This window comes from Martes martes (genome assembly GCF_963455335.1).
Source record: "Martes martes genome assembly, chromosome: 16".
NCBI lineage: Eukaryota > Metazoa > Chordata > Mammalia > Carnivora > Mustelidae > Martes > Martes martes.
The window spans coordinates 45385636-45411320 of record NC_137904.1 but is presented as its reverse complement, the minus strand read 5'-3'; the positions used below and the strand labels follow the sequence as shown (position 1 = coordinate 45411320).

At 44.4% G+C, this 25685-nt stretch overlaps 1 protein-coding gene across 4 annotated transcripts in view; it reads left to right on the top strand.

The window, feature by feature from the left end:
* Positions 1-25685, top strand: part of STAT3 (signal transducer and activator of transcription 3) — a 74179-nt gene that overhangs the window by 27998 nt on the left and 20496 nt on the right. For all 4 annotated transcript variants that reach the window (XM_080827077.1, XM_080827078.1, XM_080827076.1 and 1 more), the window contains exons 2-8: positions 12291-12441; positions 13985-14129; positions 14866-14964; positions 23907-24002; positions 24191-24272; positions 24469-24563; positions 24741-24892. In XM_080827077.1, coding sequence (XP_080683203.1) covers positions 12314-12441; positions 13985-14129; positions 14866-14964; positions 23907-24002; positions 24191-24272; positions 24469-24563; positions 24741-24892 — 797 coding nt within the window. In that variant the 5' untranslated portion in view covers positions 12291-12313. The remainder of the gene's footprint in view (positions 1-12290; positions 12442-13984; positions 14130-14865; positions 14965-23906; positions 24003-24190; positions 24273-24468; positions 24564-24740; positions 24893-25685) is intronic.

The following is a 25685-nucleotide window of genomic DNA, read 5'->3' as shown; positions in this document are numbered from 1 at the left end:
TTTTGACTCTTACTTGGGTTTTATCCAAGGATACAATATCTGCAGGCTTCTACCAGCAACTTGCCCTTCTCCCTTCAGTTGCCCTCAAGCCTGGAAATTTTGACATGATGTTCGCTTGCCCAATCTACAGTTTCTCAAGGGCTATATTCCTTCTGTTTTAAAAAGTTGGCAGCCTGGGGTGCCTGGGTGACTCAGTTGGTTAAGCATCTGCCTTTGGCTCAGGTCATGGTCTTGGGGTCCTGGGATCGAGCCCTGCATCGGGCTCCCTGCTCAGCAAGAAGTCTGCTTCTCCTTCTCCCTCTGTGCACACACATTCTCTCTCAAATAATAAAAATCTTTAAAAAAAAGTTGGCAGCCTACTTCTGATTCCTGCGAGGGTGAAGCCCTCAGCATTTGTACGTTGGAAGAATGTTTTGCTTCTCTCCAGAAAAAAGTCTAGATAACCAGTCATCCAGGCTGGAGCTGATCTTATTCCCTTGGATGCAATTAATCATATTCATGTCCTGCTTTTCAGTATTGTGGCCATCAGTAGACACTTCTGCAGTGGGAGCTGGTATTTATGTCTGTGTGCAGAGGTGAGGAAAGGAAACTAAAGGCAATGTTCATTTGGCATCCTCTAACATCCAGTCAGAAGCTCTAACTCAGAAGGAGACATGAGGGCTGCCAGCGGAGAACTCCTCACATGGAGAAGGAATCAGAATTGCCATGACTCATGTCTAAGTGCTGTGGAGGTTCATCGTTAAAGCAGGGGCCGTGCCAGAGATGCCTTTCCAGTGGGGACAGCGAAGGGACATAAGTGCCACCAAGGGGAGAAACACTTCAGGCAAGAACATCTCTGCAAGAAAGGAACAAAGGCTGGGATTTGGGGCGGGGGGCGGGGGGAGGAGATAAACAGACCTGAGAGTCATCTTGAGGCTGGAGAGAGGAGGGAGGTAGCAGAATTGGCTGAAGAGTCACAGAGCCTTGGCCAGGAGTAGAGATTTGGGATTGGACAGTGAGAAGTTAGTGTACGCTTTTCTGCTTGGGGAGTGCTGTCTGGGATTTTACTCTTACTGAAAGGTCCCTGAGGGACCATTCTTGAATTTTTCCGACAGCAGAACTGAAAGGATTGGTCAGTTGGTCTGCTCCTCCGAGTAATTCTTACCAGATGCGGTGTCCTTGTCTGGCTGATTCAATTAGAGTGGTAATAGCCCAGCAGTTGATTCATTAAGTACATGTTTTTGGACTCCCTGTTGTGAGCAGGGCACCGTGCTGGATGCTTGGGGCAGGGGTGGGTGAGGAGGAGAACACAGTACGGAGCAGCACTAAGCAAGGCTCTTCCTGACCCCACGGAGCTGGCATCTGGCCAAGTGGTTGCAGGTCCTGATTATGGAGTCCTGGTGCTCAGCACTGGGCAGGGAATGGTGATAGAAGGAGGACCCCAAGAGGGAGGCCTTGGTGCTTTTGAGCAGCTGGAAGAAGAGCAGGGTGAGTGCTGGGCATTCAGCCAGCAGGCCAGTACCAGCTGAGGCAAGAAAGGTGGGGCTCACCAGGCCCTCCATTGCACTAATGACACTTAGAGACACGTCCTGCCTGCCTGCTTGGGCATCTTAAGTCCTTCGTGTACATTGACTCATTCAGTTCTTAAGTGACCCTATGAGATGAGTCCTGTTTTCTGCCCTTTTTCACAGTTGGGGAAACTGAGGCACAGAGGCTAACTGGTAGTTGGTGTGCAAGCGCCAGATCCTTGTTGTTAAATATGCGTGTACTCCTTCCGCTGCAGCGTTGTTTCTTGGGTCACAGCAACCTTAATGTCTTGAGGTAATGGAGCCCGATCGCAGTTTACAGATCGAATAGTTTCTGGAGGCCATCCAGCCTGGGGTCTCCCAGTGTTGGAGGTAATCCTACGACGTTTCTCAGTGAACACTGAACCTCCATTTGAACACCAAACACAACGGGAGCCTGGGAGGTTGTTCATCCTCCTCCCTTTGTCTAAGTCCCATTTGCCCTTCACACAGTCACCAAGCCCCATCACAGCTCCCTCTTTATTTCTGGAAGATGTCCACCTTGCAGCAGCTTCCGGTCACTGCCAGATCTCACCTCGATTATTGCTGCCTGAGGGATCTTAAATGTAAATCAGATTGTCCCCAGCCTGCTGAACACTTCTCAGACATCCTTATAACCCCCGGTCAGGCGTTCATGTTTCTCAGTATGGCTTACATCGGGGCTTCGTTACACCTGCCCGGACCCCGTCCCTGGAGATCATTATTCAGTACATCAGGAGTAAGGAGCAGCCTCTGGCTTCTGAAAGCCCCTCACGTCATCCTGACCACCCAGATCCTGATCTCTGCTCTCACTCCAGGGTCCTCAGTCTGGCCACGCAGTTTGCATCATCCGGGGAGATTTTAAATATTGAAACATGGGTCCCTCCCTTGGCAGTTCTGATTTAACAAATCTGGTTTGATTTCCCAGGCATCTCTCCCTTCAAAGAAAAAAGAATTGCAGCCAGGATGGGTACGTCTGGATGCAGAGGGAGTGCTCCAGAGGGCAGAACAGGGGTCGGTCTTGCGGGGAAGCAGATTGATTCTGGAGTGTTTCGCCCTTGCATGTACAGATCTCCCCGTCTTTGAAAAGCTGCTCCTCTGTAATTATCTTCCCCTCTCCTAACCACACTTCCTGTTCCCCAAGCCTTCTTGCTGGGCAAAATGTTCAAGTTCTCAGACTCTTCACACCTTGATTACCCTTCCCTGAATATGTTTGTTTTTTAGTCACGCCATTTAAATTATGATACATTTAGAGATTCATGGTAGATGTGAGCCTAGTTACAGCGGGATGGATAGCTTTAATTCAGACACTGTATGTGGCTGTTGAAAATGACGTAAGATTGGGATACCTGACTCAGTTGGTAGAGCGTGTGACTCCTGATCTTGGGGTCGTGAATTCAAGCCCCATGTTGGGCAGAGAGCTTCCTTTAAAAAAAAAAAAAAAACAACAACAACAAACCAAAAACCCATATGATCACATTGGCTTGATGTCATGATTGACTCATGTGTTACTTAAAAATCAGTGAAAACTCCCCCTCTAGCCTAATGGGTAAGAGCAGGAATTTTGAAAACAGACTGTTTGGGTTAGGATTCGAGTTCCATGATGTTACTATATGATGAGCTTGGGTGAATTTTAAGTGTAAAATTCTGTACTTAGTTTTCCCCTTTGTAAAACAGGGTTAAAAATGTATTTATCTCATAAGGTTGTTGTGAGGATGAAATAAGTAACTGAAATATGTCAAGTGCTTAAAACAGTGCCTGGAACATAGTGAAGTGCTATATAAACATTAGTAATAATCATTAGTTATTTGGCCTGCTCTTAAACCAAGGTTCGTTCTTTCTGTCTTCTTCTTTCATTTGGTTATCATTTATTGATTTTTTTTTATTTTAAGATTTCATTTATTTATTTGACAGATCACAAGTAGGCAGAGAGAGAGAGAGGAGGAAGTAGGCTTCCCGCAGAGCAGGGAGCCCCATACGGGCCTTGATCTCAGGACCTTGAGATCATGACCTGAGCTGAAGGCAGAGGCTTTAACCTACTGAGCCACCCAGGCGCCCCTCATTTAGTGTTTTTACCTTTAGTTTTTCTAGCACCTGGAGCTATCCTTAGGTGAACGGTGTATGGAGGGAGATAAACGTCATCAGAGCACCCCCAGCCCTCCTGCTGTCTCTCTTCCCCTTAGACACGTACACTAAATCACAGCATTACAAACTCCCTCCCTCGGGACAAAGACTCATTAAAATGCATGCATTTTGCATGGCAGAGAAAGCTGACTTCATCATTTAACATGGTTAATCTGATGAATTAATCTGTTTCCCTGGGCATTGAGGAGATAGGTGTAGCTAAGAGGTACCAATGGAAGGAATGCTGTGGGAGGAAGGAACCATCCAGCTCCACTAGGCACCCAGCACCACCTACGAGAGATGCTGTATATCCATTATTACTGTTTTTTTAAACTTCTACGTCAGTCTTTCAAAAGAGTGATATACTTCCCCATTTTAGTGAAGTCAGGTAACACCCATAAAAAAAATAGCTGATAAATGGCAGGGAGGGTTTGGACCCAGGCCCATCCTATGGGAAAGTCTGTCCCGTGTCCTTGGCCTCACATCACCCTGCTTCAGTGGAGCTTGTCTGGTGGGGAGAGTGGAAGTGTCACAAAATGGGGAGGCCTTGTGACGCACCAATTTGGTCTGTTCTGTGGTTTTTATCTAGAGCTCAGACCTGTTCTCAAGCAGCTTTAACCATAAGCTGCACACTTAGTAATTGACAAAAGCATGTCTACCTGTGTTACTTTCAGTTTAGAAGCAATTATGTTTATATTGTTGTTCCTTTTTAATCTGAAATATTTGTGATCAGATATGGTGCCTGTGCCAAATCAAGTATGGAGAATACATCGTTTTTTTAAAGATGTTATTTATTTATTTTGAGAGAAAGAGCACGAGCATGCAAGCATGAGCAGGAGGGACAGAGGCACTGAGCTGGGAGCCCAACTCAGGGCTTAGCCCCAAATCTTGAGATCGTGACCTGAACTGAAATCAAGAGTGGGATGCATAACCAACTGAGCCACACAGGTGCCCCAAGAATACATCATTTTTTAAAAAAAAGTCATTAACACTATTAGATTTGACATAATTGGAGACTTTGTCAATTCATAGTTCACAGAATCCTTTTGGATAGCTGGAGGAGCAGTAGATTCTGAGTAGTTCTTGTAGTTTTGTTTTTAAGACCTTTTTATTGTTTTTTAAAGTAGGCTCCAGGACTGTTGTGGAGCTCAACATAGGGCTTGAACTCACGAGCCTGAGGTCAAGATCTGAGCTGAGATCGAGTTGGACACTTAACTGACTTAGCCACCTAGGTGCCCCATTGTTTTTAAGGTCTTGATTGTTCTTCATGGATCAGAGCCCTAGATCTTTTTATCCTTTCTGCTGTTCACATTCCTAGCACAATTCATCTCTTAAAGTTAACTGTGAATCTGATACATTTTATTCTCTATGTTTCTAGATATGGATTAGAGAACTATTAGAAGGTACTGCTGGTGGTAAGACTTTACAGCATGTTAGGATTTAGAATGGAAAAAATAAGGTGCTTGGCACAAGATTCTTTAACTCTACAAAGAGTTAAAGTGAGATACGAGGAGTGAGGGATAATAGACTTGGGTTGAGAATGTTCCAGAGTGCCATTGAAAACTGCCCTTTCTCAGGGTACCTAGGCGGCTCAGTCAGTTAAGTGTCTGCCTTTGGCTCAGGTCATGATCTCAGGGTCCTGGGAACGAGCCCCGTATCAGGCTCCCTGTTCAGTGGGGAGTCTGCTTCCCCCTCTACCCCCTGCTCCTGCTCTCTCTCTCACTCACACTCTTTCTCTCCAAGAAAATAAATAAAATATTTTTTAAAGATTATTTATTTATTTATTTGACAGAGAGAGATCACAAGTAGGCAGAGCAGTAGGCAGAGAGAGAAGGGGGAAGCAGGCTCCCCGCTGAGCAGAGAGCCCGATGCGGGGCTCGATCCCAGGACCCTGGGATCATGACCTGAGCCGAAGGCAGAGGCTTAACCCACTGGGCCACCCAGGCGCCCCGAAAATAAATAAAATCTTGAAAAAAAAAATCCTTTCCTTCCCTTGCTTCTCTGAACTCTACTCCCCAGTAGTTTAGTACTCTGTCCATATATTCAGTTTTGCCACGTTAGTAGGGACCTGGAATTCATGTTCCTTTATATCTCAATATCCATTTTTACAATGAAGAGTTGGTTTCTGACTTCAGAGCAAATCCTATTATTTGTAATTAAATATATTTGAATATTACAGTAACTATAGTTGGATTGGGTGCTCAACTGTTAATATTTTCTCTTCTTAGGAAATCAAAATTAGATTTATGTATAAACTTCCTATTACAAAGGTAAACACCTGGACTTAAACTGAAAGTACTATTTGGATTTGTAAGCAATAAAATTATATGTTTACTATACTAGCGTGCTTTAAAAAGAGAGAGAGAGTGTGTGTGTGCTTAGGAGGGAGGGGAAGAGAGAGAATTTTAAGGAGGCTCCACACTGGGTGTGATCTCACACATGGGGCTTGATCTCACAACCCTGAGATCATGACCTGAGCCAAAAGCAAGAGTCATAGGCTTAACATCTGAGCTGCTCAGTCTCCCCCAGGCATACTTATTTCAAATTGTCTTTTTCTGATTTGAAATTACAGAGTCTTAATGTCTAAGGTAATTATGAATGGTTAAATTATCAATGGTTAGGGGTGCCCGGGTGCCGGGTGGCTTAGTTGGTTAAGTGTCTGCCTTCAGCTTAGGTCATGATCTCTGGGTCCTGGATCTTTAAAAAAAATTATCCATGGTTAAATTGTTAAAAATATAGTATTTAAATATGGGCTCCCTGCTGTTCATTACATCTTTTGTCCCACAAGGAAAATTTCATGCAGGTTGAGTGTCTTGGTCTAGCATTAATTGCATTTTAGTTTAATAATTTTTCGTCTCCCTAATTTACTTTATGGAGTTTGCAGCTACCTCAGATTATTTTAGAAGTGGTATGGGGAGGATAAACAAATTGGAGCTTGCAAGTCTAAATAATTTTGTGGCCCTCGAGATTAGTAGGATTAGATTGAAAACACTAATAGAAACAAGATAGTTGTTTTGAGGGCTTTGAACAAAAATATCTTTTCATAGAAAAGTGTTTGCTGGGACGCCTGGGTGGCTCAGTTGGTTAAGCAGCTGCCTTCGGCTCAGGTCATGATCCCAGCGTCCTGGGATCGAGTCCCACATCGGGCTCCTTGCTCGGCAGGGAGCCTGCTTCTCCCTCTGCCTCTGCCTACCACTCTGTCTGCCTGTGCTCTCTCTCTCTCTCTCTCTAACAAATAAATAAATTAAAAAAAAAAAAAGAAAAGTGTTTGCTGTATATTATGCTTTTTAAAAAAAAAAATTTATTTATTAGAGAGAGAGTGCATGTGCGAGCAGAGGGGAGGGGCAGAGGGCAGAGGGAGAAGCAGACTCCCCACTGAGCAGGAAGCCCAACTAGGGGCTCGATCCCAGGACCCTAAGATCATGACCTGAGCTGAAGGTAGACATTTAACTGACTGAGCCACCCAGGTGCCCCTAAAAATATCTTCTTAAAGGGGTGCCTGGGTGGCTCAGTTGGTTAAGGGTCTGACTCTTGCTTTCCACTCAGGTCATAATCTCATGGGTCCTGGGATCAGTCCACCTCATGCTCTGAGCTCAGTGGGGAGTCTGCTTGATGAGTCTCTCCCTCTGTCCTCCCCCCCACCACACACTCTCTCAAATAAATAAATCTTTAAAAAAATGTATCTTCAGGGCGCCTGAATAGCTCAGTTGTTTAAGCATGTGCCTTTGGCTCAGGTCATGATCCGAGGGTCCTGGGATCAAGCCCTGAGTCAGGCTCCCAGCTCAGTGGGGAGCCTGCTTCTCCTTCTCCCTCTGCCTTTCCCCCTTTTTTGTGCTTTCTCTCTCCCTCTGTCAAATAAATAAAATCTTAAAAAAAATACCTTCTTAAAAGGACTAATTTCTATAGAAATTAGTGCAAGGGTACTTCTGTTACTTCTTTGTTTGCCTTAGTCACTGGGCCTTTCCTGAAGCAAAAGGGGCTTAGTAGAGGCAATGGATAAGATACGGCTTCGCTCTATTTATAATATAGGTATTTCTAATACAAAGTATGGCTAACACCCAAAAGAATCTTGTGACAATGTGGAACAGAAATTATCTTTAGATCACTTTCTGTTCTGGATTGTATGCGCTGGGGTTTTGTCTCTCTCCTCACTTTGGCCCCTCACTCTACCACAAATCCATTAGTGCATGGATGTGATTTACAAATCTTAATTTAAAATGAAGCTTTATGAAATGATGTAATGAATGCCTTTTGTAAGGGGTCCTGATTTTGTGTTTCTTGACACGTCTCTTGGTTTCCTTAGAATGTAATATATAAATGAAAACTGCGACTTTGAACAAACTTTACTGATCTTTACGGTAATAAGTTCCTCATCAGACAATAGCTGTTTGAGTTATGACTTGTTGGTAAGTTATCCCCAAGGGGTTGAGAAATTCCTGTTTTGAAAAGTCCGGAAAGTCTTGGGTGACTTGCTGTTTCATTTTTATTTTTCTTTTCTCTGAAGTTGTAGAAAACAGGATCAGATTTAATATTCCCTTTATATGCTCCCATCTGCTGTCTGCTAACGTAAACTTAGCACTCACCTCTGGAGAGAATTAAGCCTGGCATCATGCCCTAAGCCAGTCTCTGTGGAATGAACTCATTTCTCTCTGCACCCAGAATGGCACTTGGCATTCAGATTGTGCAGATCACTTTCTGTGTCCTGCGGGTCTGTGAAAATGGTTATTAAATCACAGGCTTTGCATTATTTTGTAGATAAATACTTCAGTGAGAACTTAAGTGGAGTTCTTTAGATTAACTTGTAATTTAAAAAACAGAATTGAGATTGTGAAATAAGGTAGGCTTTTGTAAAACTTTTTCCGATAAAACAGTGGCCACAAGCTAGTTGGCAACGGTTTTCCTAGACAGTTTGGCTAGTGATCTCCTGAGGATATACTGTTCTTATGAAGAACATTGGGCTGATTGCCTTGTGGCTGTTGTTGGTTAAATATGGTTTGTAGCTAAGCGGCCTGTAAGAAAATCATCACTATAAGGCTCTTTGCTCATCTTCTCTTTTTTTTTTTTTTTAAAGATTTTATTTATTTATTTGACAGACAGAGATCACAAGTAGGCAGAGAGGCAGGCAGAGAGAGAAGGGGAAGCAGGCTCCCCGCCGAGCAGAGAACCCGATGCGGGGCTTGATTCCAGGACCCTGAGATCATGACCCAAGCCGAAGGCAGAGGCTTAACCCACTGAGCCACCCAGGCGCCCCTGCTCATCTTCTTGAGAATGCTGTCTGCTTTTGGCTTTATCTTGCAGTGATTTTTTTAAAAAAGTATAGCTATTCCAGTGTTACCTACAGTGATTAGACTAAGAAGTAAAGCATAATGCCAGTCATTTTTGGTGCCTTACTTTTTTTTTTACTTCTTTTTTTAAAAGATTTTATTTGTTTATTTAATTGACAGAGAGAGAGATCACAAGTAGGCAGAGAGGCAGGCAGAGAGAGAGGGGGAAGCAGGCTCCCTGCTGAGCAGAGAGCCTGATGTGGGGCTCGATCCTAAGACCCTGGGATCATGACCTGAGCCGAAGGCAGAGTCTTAAACCACTGAGCCACCCAGGTGCCCCTGGTGCTTTACTTTTATGGAAAAAAAACAACAACTAGTAACTGGTTTGTGGTTTAATAAATGACAAAATTACTGTACTACTTACTATCCCCTTTGTGTTGTCCACCCCCCCAAGCCAAAGCTACAACAACAAAAAACACCTCTGAGTTACGGACCTAGAAATGAACTAGACAATTTTTAACAACTTGTACTTTTTTAAGTTTGCTGATAATGTGTATATTTGTATGTGACCCAACATTCATGTTCAGTTGAGTAGGTGCAGTGGGATGTTGCTTTATGGTTCTAACATGGAGTAGGGAGTAGATTGTGATGGCTATACATTTGTATCCAAGTTATGCAATTAAGTAATTAGTCTGTTTCTTAAATTAACTTATAACATTGGACTTTATTATAAAAAGTATGTGTCTAGGGGCACCTGGCCGGCTCAGTTGGTAGAACATGTGACTCTTGATCTTGGGGTTGTGAATTCAGTCCCCACATTGCAGGTAGAGAGTGTACTTTATTTTTTTAAAGATTTTATTTATTTATTTGACAGAGACTACAAGCAGGCAGAGAGAGAGGGGGAAGCAGGCTCCCCTCTGAGCAGAGAACCTGATGTGGGGCTTTGATCCCAGGACCCTGGGATCGTGACTCAAGCTGAAGGCAGATGCCCAACCCACTGAGCCACCCCAATGTCTTGGCCTTTCATTTCTTATCGAGGGTGATACCCACCATGGTTATAATGCCTCAGCTACCGCTTTCGTTCCAGCCAGTGCTTAGTATACATGTACCATGGCCCAAGCAGCATCTGTCCTGCAGCAGGTTGGTCTTGGAGGTAGTGAGGACAGGGGCAACAGCAAAGGTGTAGTAGCTGAAAATGTTTGGGAGGTGCCTAAGAGGAAGGAAGACATTGTTTAAAAAAAATTAAATAAATGCCAAGCACTACCTCTGGTGTTGTCAGAAGGTTCAGTTTATTTATGGAAACATATTGGCCTGATGGGGGCAATTACCTCATTCTGACATTCTCATTTCTTTGCTTTACTGAACTTTTTCTTCTTCTAAAAAATTATTTATTTATTTATTTATTTGAGAGAGAGAGAGAGAGAGAGAGAGGGTCCTCATGAGCAGGGGGAGGGGCAGAGGGAGAAGCAGGTTCCCCGCTGAGCAGGGAGCCTGATGCAGGGCTCCATCCCAGGACCCTGGGATCATGACCAGAACTGAAGGCAGACACATAACTGACTGAGCCACCCAGGTGCCCCTCAACTGAAAACCTTTTTTTTTTAAATAATTTTTAAATTTTTTTATAAACATATTATTAGCCCCAGGAGTACAGGTCTGTGAATCGCCAGGTTTACACACTTCACAGCACTCACCGTAGCACATACCCTCCTCCCCAGTGTCCATAACCCCACCACCCTCTCCCTACCCTCCTCCCCCCAGCAACCCTCAGTTTATTTTGTGAGATTAAGAGTCTCTTATGGTTTGTCTCCCTCCCGATCCCATCTTGTTTCATTTTTTCTTTTCCCACCCCCCAGACCCCTTACCTTGCATCTCCACTTCCTCATATCAGGGAGATCATATGATCGTTGTCTTTCTCTGATTTATTTTGCTAAGCATAATACCCTCTAGTTCCATCTATGTTGTTGCAAGATTTCATTTTTTGACGTCTGCATAGTATTCCAGTGTGTGTGTGTGTGTGTGTGTGTGTGTGTGTGTGTGTGTATCACATCTTCTTTATCCATTCATCTGTTGATGGACATCTAGGTTCTTTCCATAGTTTGGCTATTGTGGACATTGCTGCTATAAACATTAGGGTGCACGTGCCCCTTCGGATCACTATGTTTGTATCTTTAGGGTAAATGCCCAGTAGTGCAATTGCTGGGTTGTAGGGTAGCTCTACTTTCAACTTTTTGAGGAACCTCCATGCTGTTTTCCAGAGTGGTTGCACCAGCTTGCATTCCCACCAACAGTGTAGGAGGGTTCCCCTTTCTCCACATCCTCACCAGCATCTGTCATTTCCTGACTTGTTAATTTTAGCCATTCTGACTGGTGTGAGATGGCATCTCATTGTGGTTTTGATTTGTATTTCCCTGATGCCGAGTGATGTGGAGCACTTTTTCATATGTCTGTTGGCCGTCTGGATGTCTTCTTTGCAGAAATGTCTATTCATGTCCTCTGCCCATTTCTTGATTGGATTATTTGTTCTTTGGGTGTTGAGTTTGTTAAGCTCTTTATAGATTTTGGATACTAGCCCTTTATCTGATATGTCGTTTGCAAATATTTTCTACGTTCTGTCAGTTGTCTTTTGGTTTTATTAAGTGTTTCCTTTGCTGTGCAAAAGCTTTTGATCTTGATGAAGTCCCAATAGTTCATTTTTGCCCTTGCTTCCCTTTCCTTTGGTGATGTTCCTAGGAAGAAGTTCTGCCGCTGAGGTGGAAGAGGTTGCTGCCTGTGTTAACTGAGAACTTTTTTAAAAACAAAATTACTTTTCATTGACTTGGAGAATCTCAGGCAGGTCCTTGCTTATACTTTAAAACCTGTATTCTTAGAATTAGCTTTGTTTTCCCTAAACAGCCACATTCCCCCACATTTCGGTCTGACTTTAGGCTTGTTGTCTATACCCTCCAGTGCACCCCCTTAGAAGAGGGGTAGGGTGGAAAGAAAGGAGCTGACATGCTACGTACTTTACTAACTTCTTCAGAAATATCTCAAGAACCATGAGAGGTGGGAATGATGATCTCTGTTTTATAGACAAGGAAGTGGAAATCTGAAAGTTATTTTTCAACTTCACATACATCTGTTAGATAACAGATTCTGGAACTTGGCTGATGCCATGCCCACATTGGCATCGCAGTGCAGGAGAAGCTGTGATGTGCTTCCAGAGGCAGAGACTGGGGACATGTCTGTATTACTGTAAACTGGGAGAAACACAGAGGATCCTGTGCAAAGCATCTTTTATCCCTAATCACAGACCCGATACCTGTGTTGGGTAGATGGGGTGTTTCTAGGTGGTTTGCTCCTCCTAAGGCTTGCAGTGACCTGTGGACGCTTTGGTTTATAGTTGGGATCCCTGATTGCCACAGGATGGCCCAATGGAATCAGCTACAGCAGCTCGACACGAGGTACCTGGAGCAGCTTCATCAACTGTATAGCGACAGCTTCCCGATGGAGCTGCGGCAGTTTCTGGCTGCTTGGATTGAGAGTCAGGATTGGTAAGTCCTTCCTGAGAAACTCCCCAGAGTGTCAGGTTTGGGTTTGAGTCAAGAGAGCTAACCTGGTCTAGCTTAACTCTGTGCTATTTCATCAAAAAAACTTAAGGGTGTAGGTGATGGGGTGAAAGCGATCAGGAGATAAAGACAGAATCTCAGTCTTGCAAAACGTGTTCTGTGTTAGAAGTGTGTGCAGGCAACTGTCTCTTGGCATCTGGGACAGCAGCCTGCTTGGTGGTAGATGTTTCGAAGGCTGATTTGGATCTCATCTCATCTCCTCTGTGTGTTCTGACACTCCAGGGATGTGCTACAAATATATTTTATCTCAAGGAGAGTTCTCCCATGGGTAGAGATTCGGGTATGTAATTCTGATTCCCCTTTAATTAAAGGAAGGAGACACAGAGTTAAGAGAAACAGACTCATTCATAGAGATGATGGCCCAGAATTCCAAGAAGTGTTTCCTTCATTTTTTCCCCCTTCTTTTGTAGAGAGAGAGAGTGTAGGGGAAAGGGCAGAGGGAGAGGGACAGAGAGAATCTTTTTTTTTTTTTTAAGATTTTATTTATTTATTTGTCAGAGAGAGAGAGAGAGCCCACAAACAGGTAGAGGTGGAGAGAAAAGCAGGCTCCCTGCTGAGCAAGGAGCCTGATGCGGGACTCAATCCCAGGACCCCAGGATCATGACCCGAGCTGAAGGCATCAGCTTAACCAACTGAGCCACCCAGGCATCCTGACAGAGAGAATCTTAAGCAGGCTCCATGATGCTGGGATCATGATCCCAGCCGACCAAGAGTTGAATGCTTAACTGACTGAGCCATGCAAGCACCCCTTTTTTCCTTCATGTTAATGTGTTCAGATCTACCTATTAATTTTCATTTAATTCAGGACGATGACCTAGTTTTTCTAGAATTTGGTGAGGGGCCAGGGAGGTGAGTCAGAGATGATGGAGATAGGCCATTCCGACTTGGGTTTGCTTATTTGTTACTAATAATCTGACTGCAGAGCTGACTGAGTGAGAATTTAAAAAAGCAAAACAGCATATCTGTCCACTTCACTTGAGTATTTTTTTTAAGATTTTTTTTTTTAAGATTTTTAAAAAATTTATTTATTTGTCAGAGAGAGAGCACAAGTAGGCAGAGCAGCAGGCAGAGGGAGAGAGAGAAGCAGGCTGAGCAAGGAGCCCGATGCGGGGCTCGATTCCAGGACTCTGGGATCATGACCTGAGCCGAAGGCAGCTGTTCAGCCAACTAAACCCCCCAGGCGCCCCGACTTGAGTATTTTATAAGTATAGACTATGGCAATGGTTAGTAGTTCTGGAATAATTGTTAATAATCATTGAATTCATGATATTTCTTGCTGCTGAGCAAGGTGAATCTAAAGTGAGGAGTGGGTTAAAGTATCAAGTTTGTCTTGTTTTTTTTCCCACCTTGATGGTGATTTGTCCACATGCACGCATGCACACTTTTGGGGGTGTGTGTGTGTGTGTGTGTGTGTATGCGGGTGTGTGTCGGTTTCAGAATCGTTCTGTATCCTTCTTCCTTTTCCTAGGGCATATGCGGCCAGCAAGGAATCACATGCGACTTTGGTGTTTCATAATCTCCTGGGTGAGATTGACCAGCAATACAGCCGTTTCCTGCAGGAGTCAAATGTTCTCTATCAGCACAATCTGCGGAGAATCAAGCAGTTCCTTCAGGTGGGATGCAAAACTGACCCTGCAGAGTAGGCTGTTAGCTTTCTGTCCAGGAAGTATTTCTTTCCTCATTTGCCTAGGTAATGAGATCCTATCTTGTACTTTAAATCAAAGGAGAAATTACTAGCCCTTCCTCAAACCTCTGTATACCCACCCTTGGGCATCATTATCTGAAATACACTTCTTTTGTCCGCTGGAGACATAATTGTTACAGTAATCATCTTACATTAGTGTATCTTAATAACATGATCAGAACTAGTGGTTTCATAGGAAAATGACTTTTTTTTTTTTTTTAAAGAGAGGAAGGGGTGGAAGGGGCAGAAGGAGGGAGAGAGAATCTTAAGCAGGCTCCACACTCAGGGCGAGCCCCACTCTGGACTGATATCATGACCCTGAGATCATGACCTGAGCCGAAATCAAGAGTCGGACGCCCAACTGACTGAGCCACCCAGACACCCCAGATGATTTGTTTTTAAATGTTAAATGTTTGACTGTAATCAGATACTCTTGGACAAGGTCTGTCACCTCCATAGGAGACCAGGATAACATATTGTCCAAAGACTTAGACTGGTATGCCTTCTGTCACAGAAGGACAGCTCACTGTGACGGTCCTTTTTCTGTTCTCCCCTTCATCTCCCACTGGTGGCAGCCAGGCTTGTTTCATGTAGTAGGTGTAATATTCTGGGTCCACAGCTCCTTGGTCTACTGCTACTTTTCATTCTTTCTCTCCCCCTTATAGAGTAGATATCTGGAGAAGCCAATGGAGATTGCCCGAATCGTGGCCCGGTGCCTATGGGAAGAGTCCCGCCTGCTCCAGACTGCAGCCACTGCAGCCCAGGTGAGACGTGGGAAGAAACAAAGCAGCGTTGAAGATGCGCTTCCCTTCTTGTGTGCAGAGATGGGCTCCCTCTTACACAGTCATAATGGTGTGCAACGACCTCCATGGGAAAAGTGGATGCGTGGGGTTTTTCTTTTTTTCTTTTCTTTCTTTCTTTTTTTTTAAATTAAAGATTTTATTTATTTATTTGACAGAGATCACAAGTAGGCAGAGAGACAGGCAGAGAGAGAGGGGGAAGCAGGCTCCCCACTGAGCAGAGAGCCCGATGCGGGGCTTGATCCCAGGACCCTGGGATCATGACCTGAGTTGAAGGCAGAGGCTTAACCAACTGAGCCACCCAGGGGCCCCATGTGGGGTTTTTCTTACAAACAATTAAAAGAATTTTTTTTTCTTGAGTACATAATGCACTGTCTTTTTAAAAAAAATTAAAATTTGACACAATAGTATAAGGAAGAAAGTTGTTTTTTTTTTTTAAGATTTTATTTATTTATTTGAGAGAGAGAGAGAGAGAGAGTGAGAGAGCATGAGAGGGGAGCTCAGAGGGAGAAGCAGACTCCCCATGGAGCCAGGAACTTGACGCGGGACTCGATCCCAGGGGTCAAGGATCATGACCTGAGAGGAAGGCAGTTGTTCAACCAACTGAGCCACCCAGGCACCCTATGGAAGAAAGTTTTACAAAATCTGAAATGTCCCTCCCTCTCTTTATTATCTCTTCCCAGGAGACCAGTGTGAATAGTCTGGTGTATATCCTTCAGTACCTTTCTCCAGGCTCATATAAACTACAGAAAATAAACATGCGCATGCACGCGCGCGCGCGCGCGCGCACACACACACACACACACACTATTTTTAAATGAGTTTACTTCTCTGTATCTTGCCTTTTTCATTTAATATTACATTATGTAAATCCTTCTAAGTCAAGTAGTGTAGAGCTAACTCAATTTCTTTACTTGCTGCATAATGTTCCGTGGTGTAGATTTGCTGTAATTTATTCGCTTATCCTCCCTTTGAGAGACATTTGCTTCATTCTGGGTTTTTTTTTTTTCCTTATAAATACTACTGCAATGTCTCCCTTTACAACTTTATATATTTGTGCTTTGATTTCTCTATGATAGATTCCAGGTATGGAATCACTAGGCCAAAGGGTTTATATATTTTAATTTTATAGTTCTAGATTCCTTTCCCCAAAGGTGGGAATAGTTCACATTTGTACCAGCAGGATATGCTGATGGTTGGGTGTTACCTTGCAGATGCTTTGGGTTTGAATCATTCAGGTTCATATGCATTTCTCTTTTAGAGTTAAGTTTGAGAATATAGTCACTAGATCTAGAGATAACAGTTAGCTTAGGGAACAGAGATTACTGGCCCATTGAGGAACAGTTCCTTGCTACTGGACTTATCACTTATGTTGACATATGAAAGACCTATCACTTACATTGATACATGATAAACATCTCCATCCAGAACATCTAATATATCTATACCTAGAACATTTAATATATTACCTATCTAGAAACTTGGAATATCTTTTTTTTTTAAGGTTTTATTTATTTGAGAGGGAGAGAGAGAGAGAGCACAAGCCGGGGGTGGGGGCAGTAAGAAGAGGGAGAAGCAGGCTCCCCCCTGAGCAAGGAGCCCGATGCAGGGCTCGATCCCAGAACCCTGGGATCATGACCTGAGCCAAAGGCAGACGCCCAGCCATCTGAGCCACACAGATGCCCCAAGAACACTTAGAATATCTAATATACTTAAAACATCTGATCTGTTATGTGTGTAGGTGTGTATATATCCTACTGTGTTATGCTAGTTATGAACCTCTGCTTTAGTTAGAGGAGGTTGTGGTCTGGGAGAAACAGAAAAATCAAACAACTTCATAATGCGATAAAACACAAAATTAAAATATACTAAAAAAAGGAAGAAGAAAACTTAAATAGATCAGTGACTATAAAAATATATTGAAAAAGACTTTAGGGCGCCTGGGTGGCTCAGTGGGTTAAAGCCTCTGCCTTCGGCTCAGGTCATGAACCCAGGGTCCTGGAGTTGAGCCTTGTATCGGGCTCTCTGCTCAGTGGGGAGCCTGCTCTCTCCTATCTCTCTGCCTGCTTGTGATCTCTGTCTGTCAAATAAATAAATAAAATCTTAAAAAAAAAAAAAAGGAAAAAGACTTTAAAATGTACGCTCCCTATCCCACTAAAAAAAGCTAATAGGTCTGATGGTTTAAAAGTTTTAACAGACTTTCGTGGTATAGATTGTTCTGTTATCATTTAAACTTTTCCAAAGTATAGAAATAAAAGAGATGTTTCCAGCTTATTTTATGAGGCTGGAATAATCCTAATATCAAAACCTTAAAAAGACAGTGTAAATAAAAATAGTTAGGATTTTGGTATCCTGCTTTGTGTACCAAGCATGTTTTATAGTCTTGGGATGCAAGGATGGCTCAGCATTAGGAAGTCTATTAATGTAATACATTAAGTTATTAAGTTAGATAAGAAAAACCATATTTCTTTTTTTTTTTTTTTAAGATTCTATTATTTATTTGACAGACAACGAGAGAGGGAACACAGGCAGGGGGAGTGGGAGAGGGAGAAGCAGGCTTCCCACTGAGCAGAGAGCTCCATGCAGGGCTCGATTCCAGGACCCCGGGGTCATGACCTGAGCCGAAGGCAGACACTTAACCATTGAGCCACACAGGTGCCGCAAAAACCATATTTCTGTTAGACAACAAAATTTAGTGTCCATTCTAGGTAAAAATAATTTCTAAACACAGTAAAGAGTATTTGTCAGAGCCTTTTTAATACAATAAAGAATATTTGCCAGAAACCAAGTGGAACAGTAGGCACAATGGTAAAACACTAAATACTAGAATATTCTTATTAAAAACTGTTATAAGGGGCGTCTGGGTGGCTCCATCAGTTAAGTATCTTGACTGTTGGTTTTTCTGCTTCGGTCATGATCACATGAGTCAAGAGATTGAGCCCAGCATTGGGCTCCCTGCTCCACAGGGAGTCTGCTTCAAGATTCTCTCCCTCTGCCCACACCCTCTCTCTGTCTCTGTCTCTGTCTCTCTAAAATAAATAAATCTTCTTTAAAAAGTTACAAGGGGCACCTGGGTGGCTCAGTGGGTTAAGCCTCTGCCTTCGGCTTAGGTCATGATCTCAGAGTCCTGGGATCGACCCCCACATCGGGCTCTCTGCTTAGCGGGAGCCTGCTTCCCATTCTCTCTCTGCCTGCTTGGGATCTCTGTCTGTCAAATAAATAAATAAAATCTTTAAGAAAAAAAAAGTTACAAGATTGAGGATGCCTCCTGCCATTGATATTTTTAGGAAGGATCCATACAATACAATAAGACAGAAAAAGGAATGGCGGTATAAATGTTGGAAAGCTGGAGACAAAATTGTCATTATTTATATATATATATATATTTTTAAAGATTTTTATTTATTTATTTGACAGACAGAGATCACATGTAGGCAGAGAGGCAGGCAGAGAGAGAGGAAGGGAAGCAGACTCCTTGCCAAGCAGAGAGCCCGATGTGGGGCTTGATCCCAGGACCCTGAGATCATGACCTGAGCTGAAGGCAGAGGCTTTAACCCACTGAGCCACCCAGGCGCCCTGAAAATTGTCATTATTTATAGATAAATAGGTCTTCCTATAAGATCCAAGAGAAATAATTCTTTTAAAAAAGCCATTGACATTAACAAGAGTTTAGAAAGATGACTGCATTCAAGGGTAAGTATTTTAAGAATCTTATGTAGTTATGTAATAGCAACAATAACCTGTTAGAAAATGTCAGGAAAAAAAAAGATCTGATTCATAATAGTAAAAACACTTGTATATAATATGCATGTATTATTGGTATATATGATAAAATGACTGGATGGTTATATATTGACTCATCACAGTGGTTGGTTATAGGAGGCTTTTTTTTACTTTCTCTGAGGGGGTTTTATTTTCTTTACTATAATGAGAGACTTTTTTTTCTTCCCTGACCCCACTTTTTACTATTTATTTACTTTTAAAGATTTTATTTATTTATTTGACACAGAGAGAGATAGTGAAAGAGGGAACACAAGCAGGGGGAGCTAGAGAGGGAGAAGCAGGCTTCCCATTGAGCAGGGAGCTGGATGTGGGGCTTGATCCCAGGACCCTGGGTTCCTGACCTGGGCCAAAGTCAGACAATGACTGAGCCAGACAGGCACCCCAGGCCACACTTCTTAAAAAAAAAAATTCATGCTAAAATACACACAACAGGAAATTTACAATCTGAATCTTTTTTTTTTTTTAAGATTTTATTTATTTATTTATTTGAGAGAGAGAATGAGTCGGGGGAGGGAGTGGCAGAGGGAGAGAAGAAGCAGACTCCCTGCTGAGCAGGGAGCCTGATGCAGGGCTCGATCCCAGGACTCTGGGATCATGACCTGGCCCAAAGGCCGATGCTTAACCGACTGAACCACCCAAGCCCTCATCTGATACATTTTCAAGTGTACACTTCATAGTGTTGCAGTTCAGTTACATCATTGTGCAGCCATCTCCAGAACTCTTTTCATCTTACAAAACTAAAATCTAGACCCATGAAACAACAATTCTTCGTTCCCATCTCACCACAGCCCCTGGCAACCACCACTTTCCTTTCTGTCTCTGTGAATTTGGGACCTCATAGAAGTGGACTCCTACCCTGTATTTTTGTGCCTGGGTCACTTTCCTTACCATAATGCCTTACTGTTCATCCTTGTAACACGTCTCAGAATTTGCTGCCTTTCAGCTGAATGATGTTCTGCTGTATATAGACCACATTTTGTTTACGCGTTCATCTGTTGAGGGACACTTGGATGGCGTCCGCCTTTTGGCTATTGTGAATAATGCTGCTGTGAACAGAAGTGTACAGTTTTTTCTCTTACAAGACAAAAATGTAGCAGGAACAGAAAAAAAAGGACATCTAAGTCTAACTGAGGGAGTTGGGGAAGGTATCACAGAGAGAGAGAGAGAGATTGTGTTTGAGCCAAGACTTAAGGCTGATGACAAGTACACCAGGCTGATGAGGAGAGTGCACTCCAGGCAGAGAGAAGATAGTGTTCAGACAGGGAAACATGAACGCATGTATTGTTGGGAGGAGCTGTGGAGAATTCTGCATCTGGTTGGATAAGGAAAGGTCAAGGGCCGTATTGTGAACATCTCTTTAGTCAGTCATGCCCAGCAGCTGGGCTTTGGAAGAGCAGTTTATCACAAGGGTTCAAGGGCCAGGCTCCCTGGGTTTGAGCCTTGTAGCTCTGCCCCTTGCTAGATAGCCTCAGGCTGTGGGAATGTGCCTCCACGGGAACGGTCATTGTACCTCACTTCATAGAATTACATTAATCGTGCCTGTAAGGCTTAGAGCCTTACACATACATGCAAAATAAACATGAACTGCCCTCCGCTGTTGCTGTCACAATCATGGTCATCATCATCGCGGTCACCACTACCGTAAGAAATGAGAACCCACTGAGGAACCCAGAGCAGAGCACTGATGTGCTCAGATATGCATGAGGGGGAACTGATAACACTCACTGTTTGAGACACCAGAGACGGTCCAGCTTGCAAAGAGACACTCCCCCTTGCATCACTGGAGTTCTCTGTTCTGGAGAACCTTTATGTGTTCATCCTGTCCCATAAGATAAAAATACTCGATTTAAGCCAATTTGGGTAGAGGCTCCCAAATTTATCACAAAAGGCAAGGGAACAGTGGGTTCCCTGCGGATGTTCCCAGTCCTACAGATCCGGGGTTGGCAAACAGTGCCCGTGGCCTCAGTCCAACCTGCCATGCCTGTTTTTGTAAATGAAATTTTGGGGAACACAGCCACACCCATTTATATACACGTTGTCTCTGGTTGCTTTCGTGCTGTGGGGACAGAGCTGAGTCTTTACAGCAGAGACTGGATGACCCAGAAAGCCAAAAATATGTACCACAGCCTTTATAAGGGAAAGTTTGCCACCCTTGACCTAGAACTACAAACTGGATACTTGATGCCTTAATGCAAGCCTTCCTGTTATTTTCTCTTTTTACATCATCTGGCATGTTCTTAAGTGTCTTTTATGGGTAGAGCCCCAGGAGCTAGGAAGACGAGTAGATGTGAGCCCTTCCAAGCAGGGCTGTCAGTCTAGTTGGGATGATAGGTATACAAACACTCAAAGCGAGAGAATCATAGAGGAAGATGTGAGTAATTTTGCCTACAGAAGTTGAATAAGATTTTAAAGGAGAGCAGACAGTTGCACTGAGTTTGAAGGTGAAGGAGTTCAGGTGTCCTTGGGCGGAAGCTCATGCCAGCCTGAACCAGTGGTGTGTGGGGAGCATGCTGTGTGTGGGGAAAGTGGGTAGTTTGGGGTGACTGAAACACAGGCAGGGTCCACTTCCCTTGTCATCAGATTGCATTGGTATGCGCTGGGTGGAGATGTATATCTATACCTGGAAGCAGAGGGAGCCGGTAGGTTTTATGCTGGCCCTGGAGGTGGGCTTCTATGCGTGGCAGTGAACCATATCTGTTTCCCTTTAAGTGCAGTACCAGTTTAGAAATAGACACGGCAGTCCAAAACAGTAAACTGTCATCTGTATTGTTGATAAAACAAGACTGGAAAATGTGGTTTGGGCAGGTAACCGTTGGGGATTTCTGATGCCTGCCCCTGTGTTAGATCTGGGGGTGGTTTGCAGGACAATATATCCCCAGCCATCCGTATGGACCCATTGAACACAGAGTGAGAGGCCCCTAGAACAGCTTCTAGAAACCAGGCCCTCGCTCCTGCCTTGTGTGTGCCCCAGGAAGGCAGAGGTGGAAGAGAGAGGCACCAGCTAAAGTGCTGGGTTCTTCGAAGATCTGTGCGTGCATCTTTCCCCTAATTTCACCAATCAGATAAGTCACTCCCACTGTGAAGAGAATAAATAGGGGTGGAGGTTGCCTTCCCTGAACTCAGGGAAGTTGGTGTTCTGTGGGCTTGGATGGGGACTGTTGGAGAGAGTGGGTCCCTGTAGGACTGGCATGTTTGGGTCTACTTTGGAGACGCCTGGTAGCAGTATAGAGGACAGATTGGAAATGAGAGACTAGAGGCAAAGAGATCAGTAGTTGGAGCTTGAGCTGAGCCAGTGGAACTAGAGATCTGTTTGTGAGATTATGGAGCCCAGAGCCAGGAGGATTTGGTGACTCAGTGTGAAATCTGTCTTTGAGACAGAGATTTTCTAGTTTGGAAAACTGGGACTGTGATGTCTTTCCTCAGTCCCGTACCAGTATGTACTGTCTTGATCACGGCAGCTTTTTTTTTTTTTCTTTTAAGATTTATTTAGGGACATTTGGGCAGCTCATTCGGTTAAGTGTTGCTTTTGGCCCTGGTCATGATCCCAGGGATCAAGCCCCATGTCAGGCTCCTTGTTCAGCGGGAAGTCTGCCTCTCCTCTTTCTGCCCCTCCTCCCTGCTTGTGTTCTCTCTCTTGCCCTCAAATAAATAAATAACATCTTTAAAAAATAAAAAAGATTTTATTTGAGAGCAAGAGAGAGCAAGCACTTAAGCAGAGGGAGGGACAGAGAGAGAGGGAGAAAATCTATAGCACATTCCCTATTGAGCACAGACCCTAACATGGGGCTCGATCCCACGACCCTGAGATCATGACCTGAGCTGAAATCAAGAGATGGTTGCTTAATGGACTGAGCCACCCAGGCACCCCTATGTGGTCTTTTTTGGGGGTCAGGTATCTTACTCCTTTTTTTTTTTAAGTTTGTATTGATTTACTCATTTTAAGTAATCTCTGTACCCAGCGTGGGGCTCGAAACCATGACCCTGAGGTCGAGAGCCACAAGCTTCTCCACGTAAGGCAGCCACGTGCCCCAGATATCCTACTACTTTGACGAAATGTACCATGTTCACGTTTCATGTGCTATTTGACCTTTTCAAGGTACGTCCCGTGAGGTATTCTCTCTTAATAACGCATTTCTCCTCTGGGACGGTGGGTTTGTTGTTGTTGTTGTTTTTTTAAAGATTTTATTTATCCATTTCACGGACAGAGATCACAGGTAGGCAGAGAGGCAGGCAGAGAGAGAGGGAAGCAGGCTCCCCGCTGAGCAGAGAGCCCAATGCGGGGCTTGATTCCTGGGCCCTGGGATCATGACCCGAGCCGAAGGCAGAGGTTTTAACCCACTGAGCCACCCAGGCGCCCCTGGACAGTGGTTTTTTATTATGCCACCAAAATGTGTCGGATACCACCTACACTAAATGGGCATCCAAGATCTGCTGTCATAATTGTTCTGAATTTTTTTTTTAAGTTTTTTTTAGGTTGGGGGGAACCAGGTGGTGGGTATTAGGGAGGGCACAGATTGCATGGAGCACTGGGTGTGGTGAAAAAACAATGAATACTGTTATGCTGAAAATAAATAAAAAATTAAAAAAAAACATAAAAGTTTTTTTTTATTCAAGAGAGAGCACGTGGGAACATGAGACAGCATGTGAGAGCATGAGCCAAGGCGAGGGGCAGCAGGAGAGGGAGAAGTCGGTTTCCCACTGAGCAGGGAGCCCAACAGGGGGCTCAATCCTAGGACCCTGGGATCATGACCTGAGCCGAAGGCAGACACTTAACCAACTGAGCTGCCCAGGTTCCCCAGTTCTGAATTTTTTTTTTTTTTTAACATACTTAACTTAGAATGAGGTTTTTGAAGGTAGGGACCATGTCTTAGCTCAACGTGTGGTCCCCTAGTGCAACAGAGAGTGGCTTTAGAGTTGGCCTAAGGTCAAGGCAAGGACACCGGCCAAACTTCAGGGGAGTGTCCTTGCGCCATGCTCATAACGCCCAGCTTGCGGCCTGTATCCCTTCCCCTTCCAGTGGCAGCAGCACCTCAGCCAAACAGGAAGGGTGGTGGATGGGATGGGACTGGACAGCTCTCTGTAGTTCCTGTGTTCATGTGTGTGTTGATCTCCTTTTCTGGCAGCAAGGGGGCCAGGCCAACCACCCCACAGCCGCCGTGGTGACAGAGAAGCAGCAGATGCTAGAGCAGCACCTACAAGATGTTCGGAAGCGAGTACAGGTGAAGCAAGTCGTGGGCAGGAAGCCTTTCCTGGGGGACATTGCCTGTGGGTCCTGCGTGTGTCTTGTTTGAGGTTTTGGCTTCATTTTAATTCTCAGAAACTTTCCTTTCCCTCTTCCCAGGAAACTCTTGTTCACTTCTGCCTTTTTGTTTTGTTTTGGTGTGTTTTGTGTGTTGGTTTTAAACAGGATCTAGAACAGAAAATGAAAGTGGTCGAGAATCTCCAGGATGACTTTGATTTCAACTACAAAACCCTCAAGAGTCAAGGAGGCAAGTGACAGTTAGAGACATTAACATCTGCTGGAGAAAGTGCGTCTGTTACCTGAATCCTGGGACTCGTGTATCAGGCACCTGCTCAGACTTGGTGGCCGGGGCGGAGGTGGTGCACAGAGGGGCTCTGGTGTTTCCGGGAGGGTTAAGGACACGAATATTCCATCGAGTCAGGGGGGTTTTCCTTCATCCACAGACATGCAGGATCTGAATGGAAACAACCAGTCAGTGACCAGGCAGAAGATGCAGCAGCTGGAGCAGATGCTCACGGCGCTGGACCAGATGCGACGGGTAAGAGCTCAGACCACCTTCCCTGCCTGCACCATCCTCCCTGACCTGGGCGGTCACGGCACTTCCTGGCAGAACTTGCCTGGTTTCTAATGAGTTCCTTCTCTGGAATTGACTAAAGAGTGTGGTTAGAGACGGTCTGAGGAAATGTTTCCTGACTTTGTTTGGGTTTCCAACCAGAACATCGTGAGTGAGTTGGCGGGGCTGTTGTCAGCGATGGAGTATGTGCAGAAAACTCTCACGGACGAAGAGCTGGCTGACTGGAAGAGGCGGCAACAGATTGCGTGCATTGGAGGCCCTCCCAACATCTGCCTAGATCGCCTCGAAAACTGGTAAAAGATGACAGAGGAGTGTTTCCTTCCTTTCTAGAACGCTGTGCTAAAATTACATTCCTAACTGCAGACTCAGGACTGCATCTCACAGGTGCAGACTTGGATGGACTCAGATTAAGCCTAGGGGCACCTGGGTGGCTCATTCGGTTAAGCATCTGCCTTCGGCTCAGGTCCTGATCCCAGGGTCCTGGGATCGATCCCCGCATTGGGCTCCCTGCCCCATTGGGGGGGGAGGGTCCTACTGCTCCCTCTCCCTCTCCGTCTACCCCTCGCCTGGCTTGTGTGCACTCATACTGTATCTCAAATAAATAAATAAAATCTTAAAAAAAAAAAACTAGTTAAGTCTGAGAGTTAAAATCTAATAAAGTTTTACTTTATTTGGACAATTTTTTTTTAAAGATTTTAATTTATTTGACAGAGAGAGACGGTGAGAGAGGGAATACAAGCAGGGGAAGTGGGAGAGGGAGAAGCAGGCTTCCTATGGACCAGGGAACCTGATGTGGGGCTCGATCCCAGGATGCTGGGATCATGACCTGAGCTGAAGGCAGACGCTTAATGACTGAGCCACCAAGGCGCCCCTGGATACTCTTTCAATAAAATTTTGTTTATGTTGCTATATCTTAAATATGTTTTTATTTACTTGAGAGAGAGAGAGCACACACATGGAAGGGCAGAGGAGGAGGGAGAGGGAGAGAGAGAATCCGAAGCCAACTCCATGCTGAGTGCAGAACCCCACGCCTGGAAGGTCACGACCTGAGCCGAAACCAAGAGCCGGACACCCAGCTAACTGAGC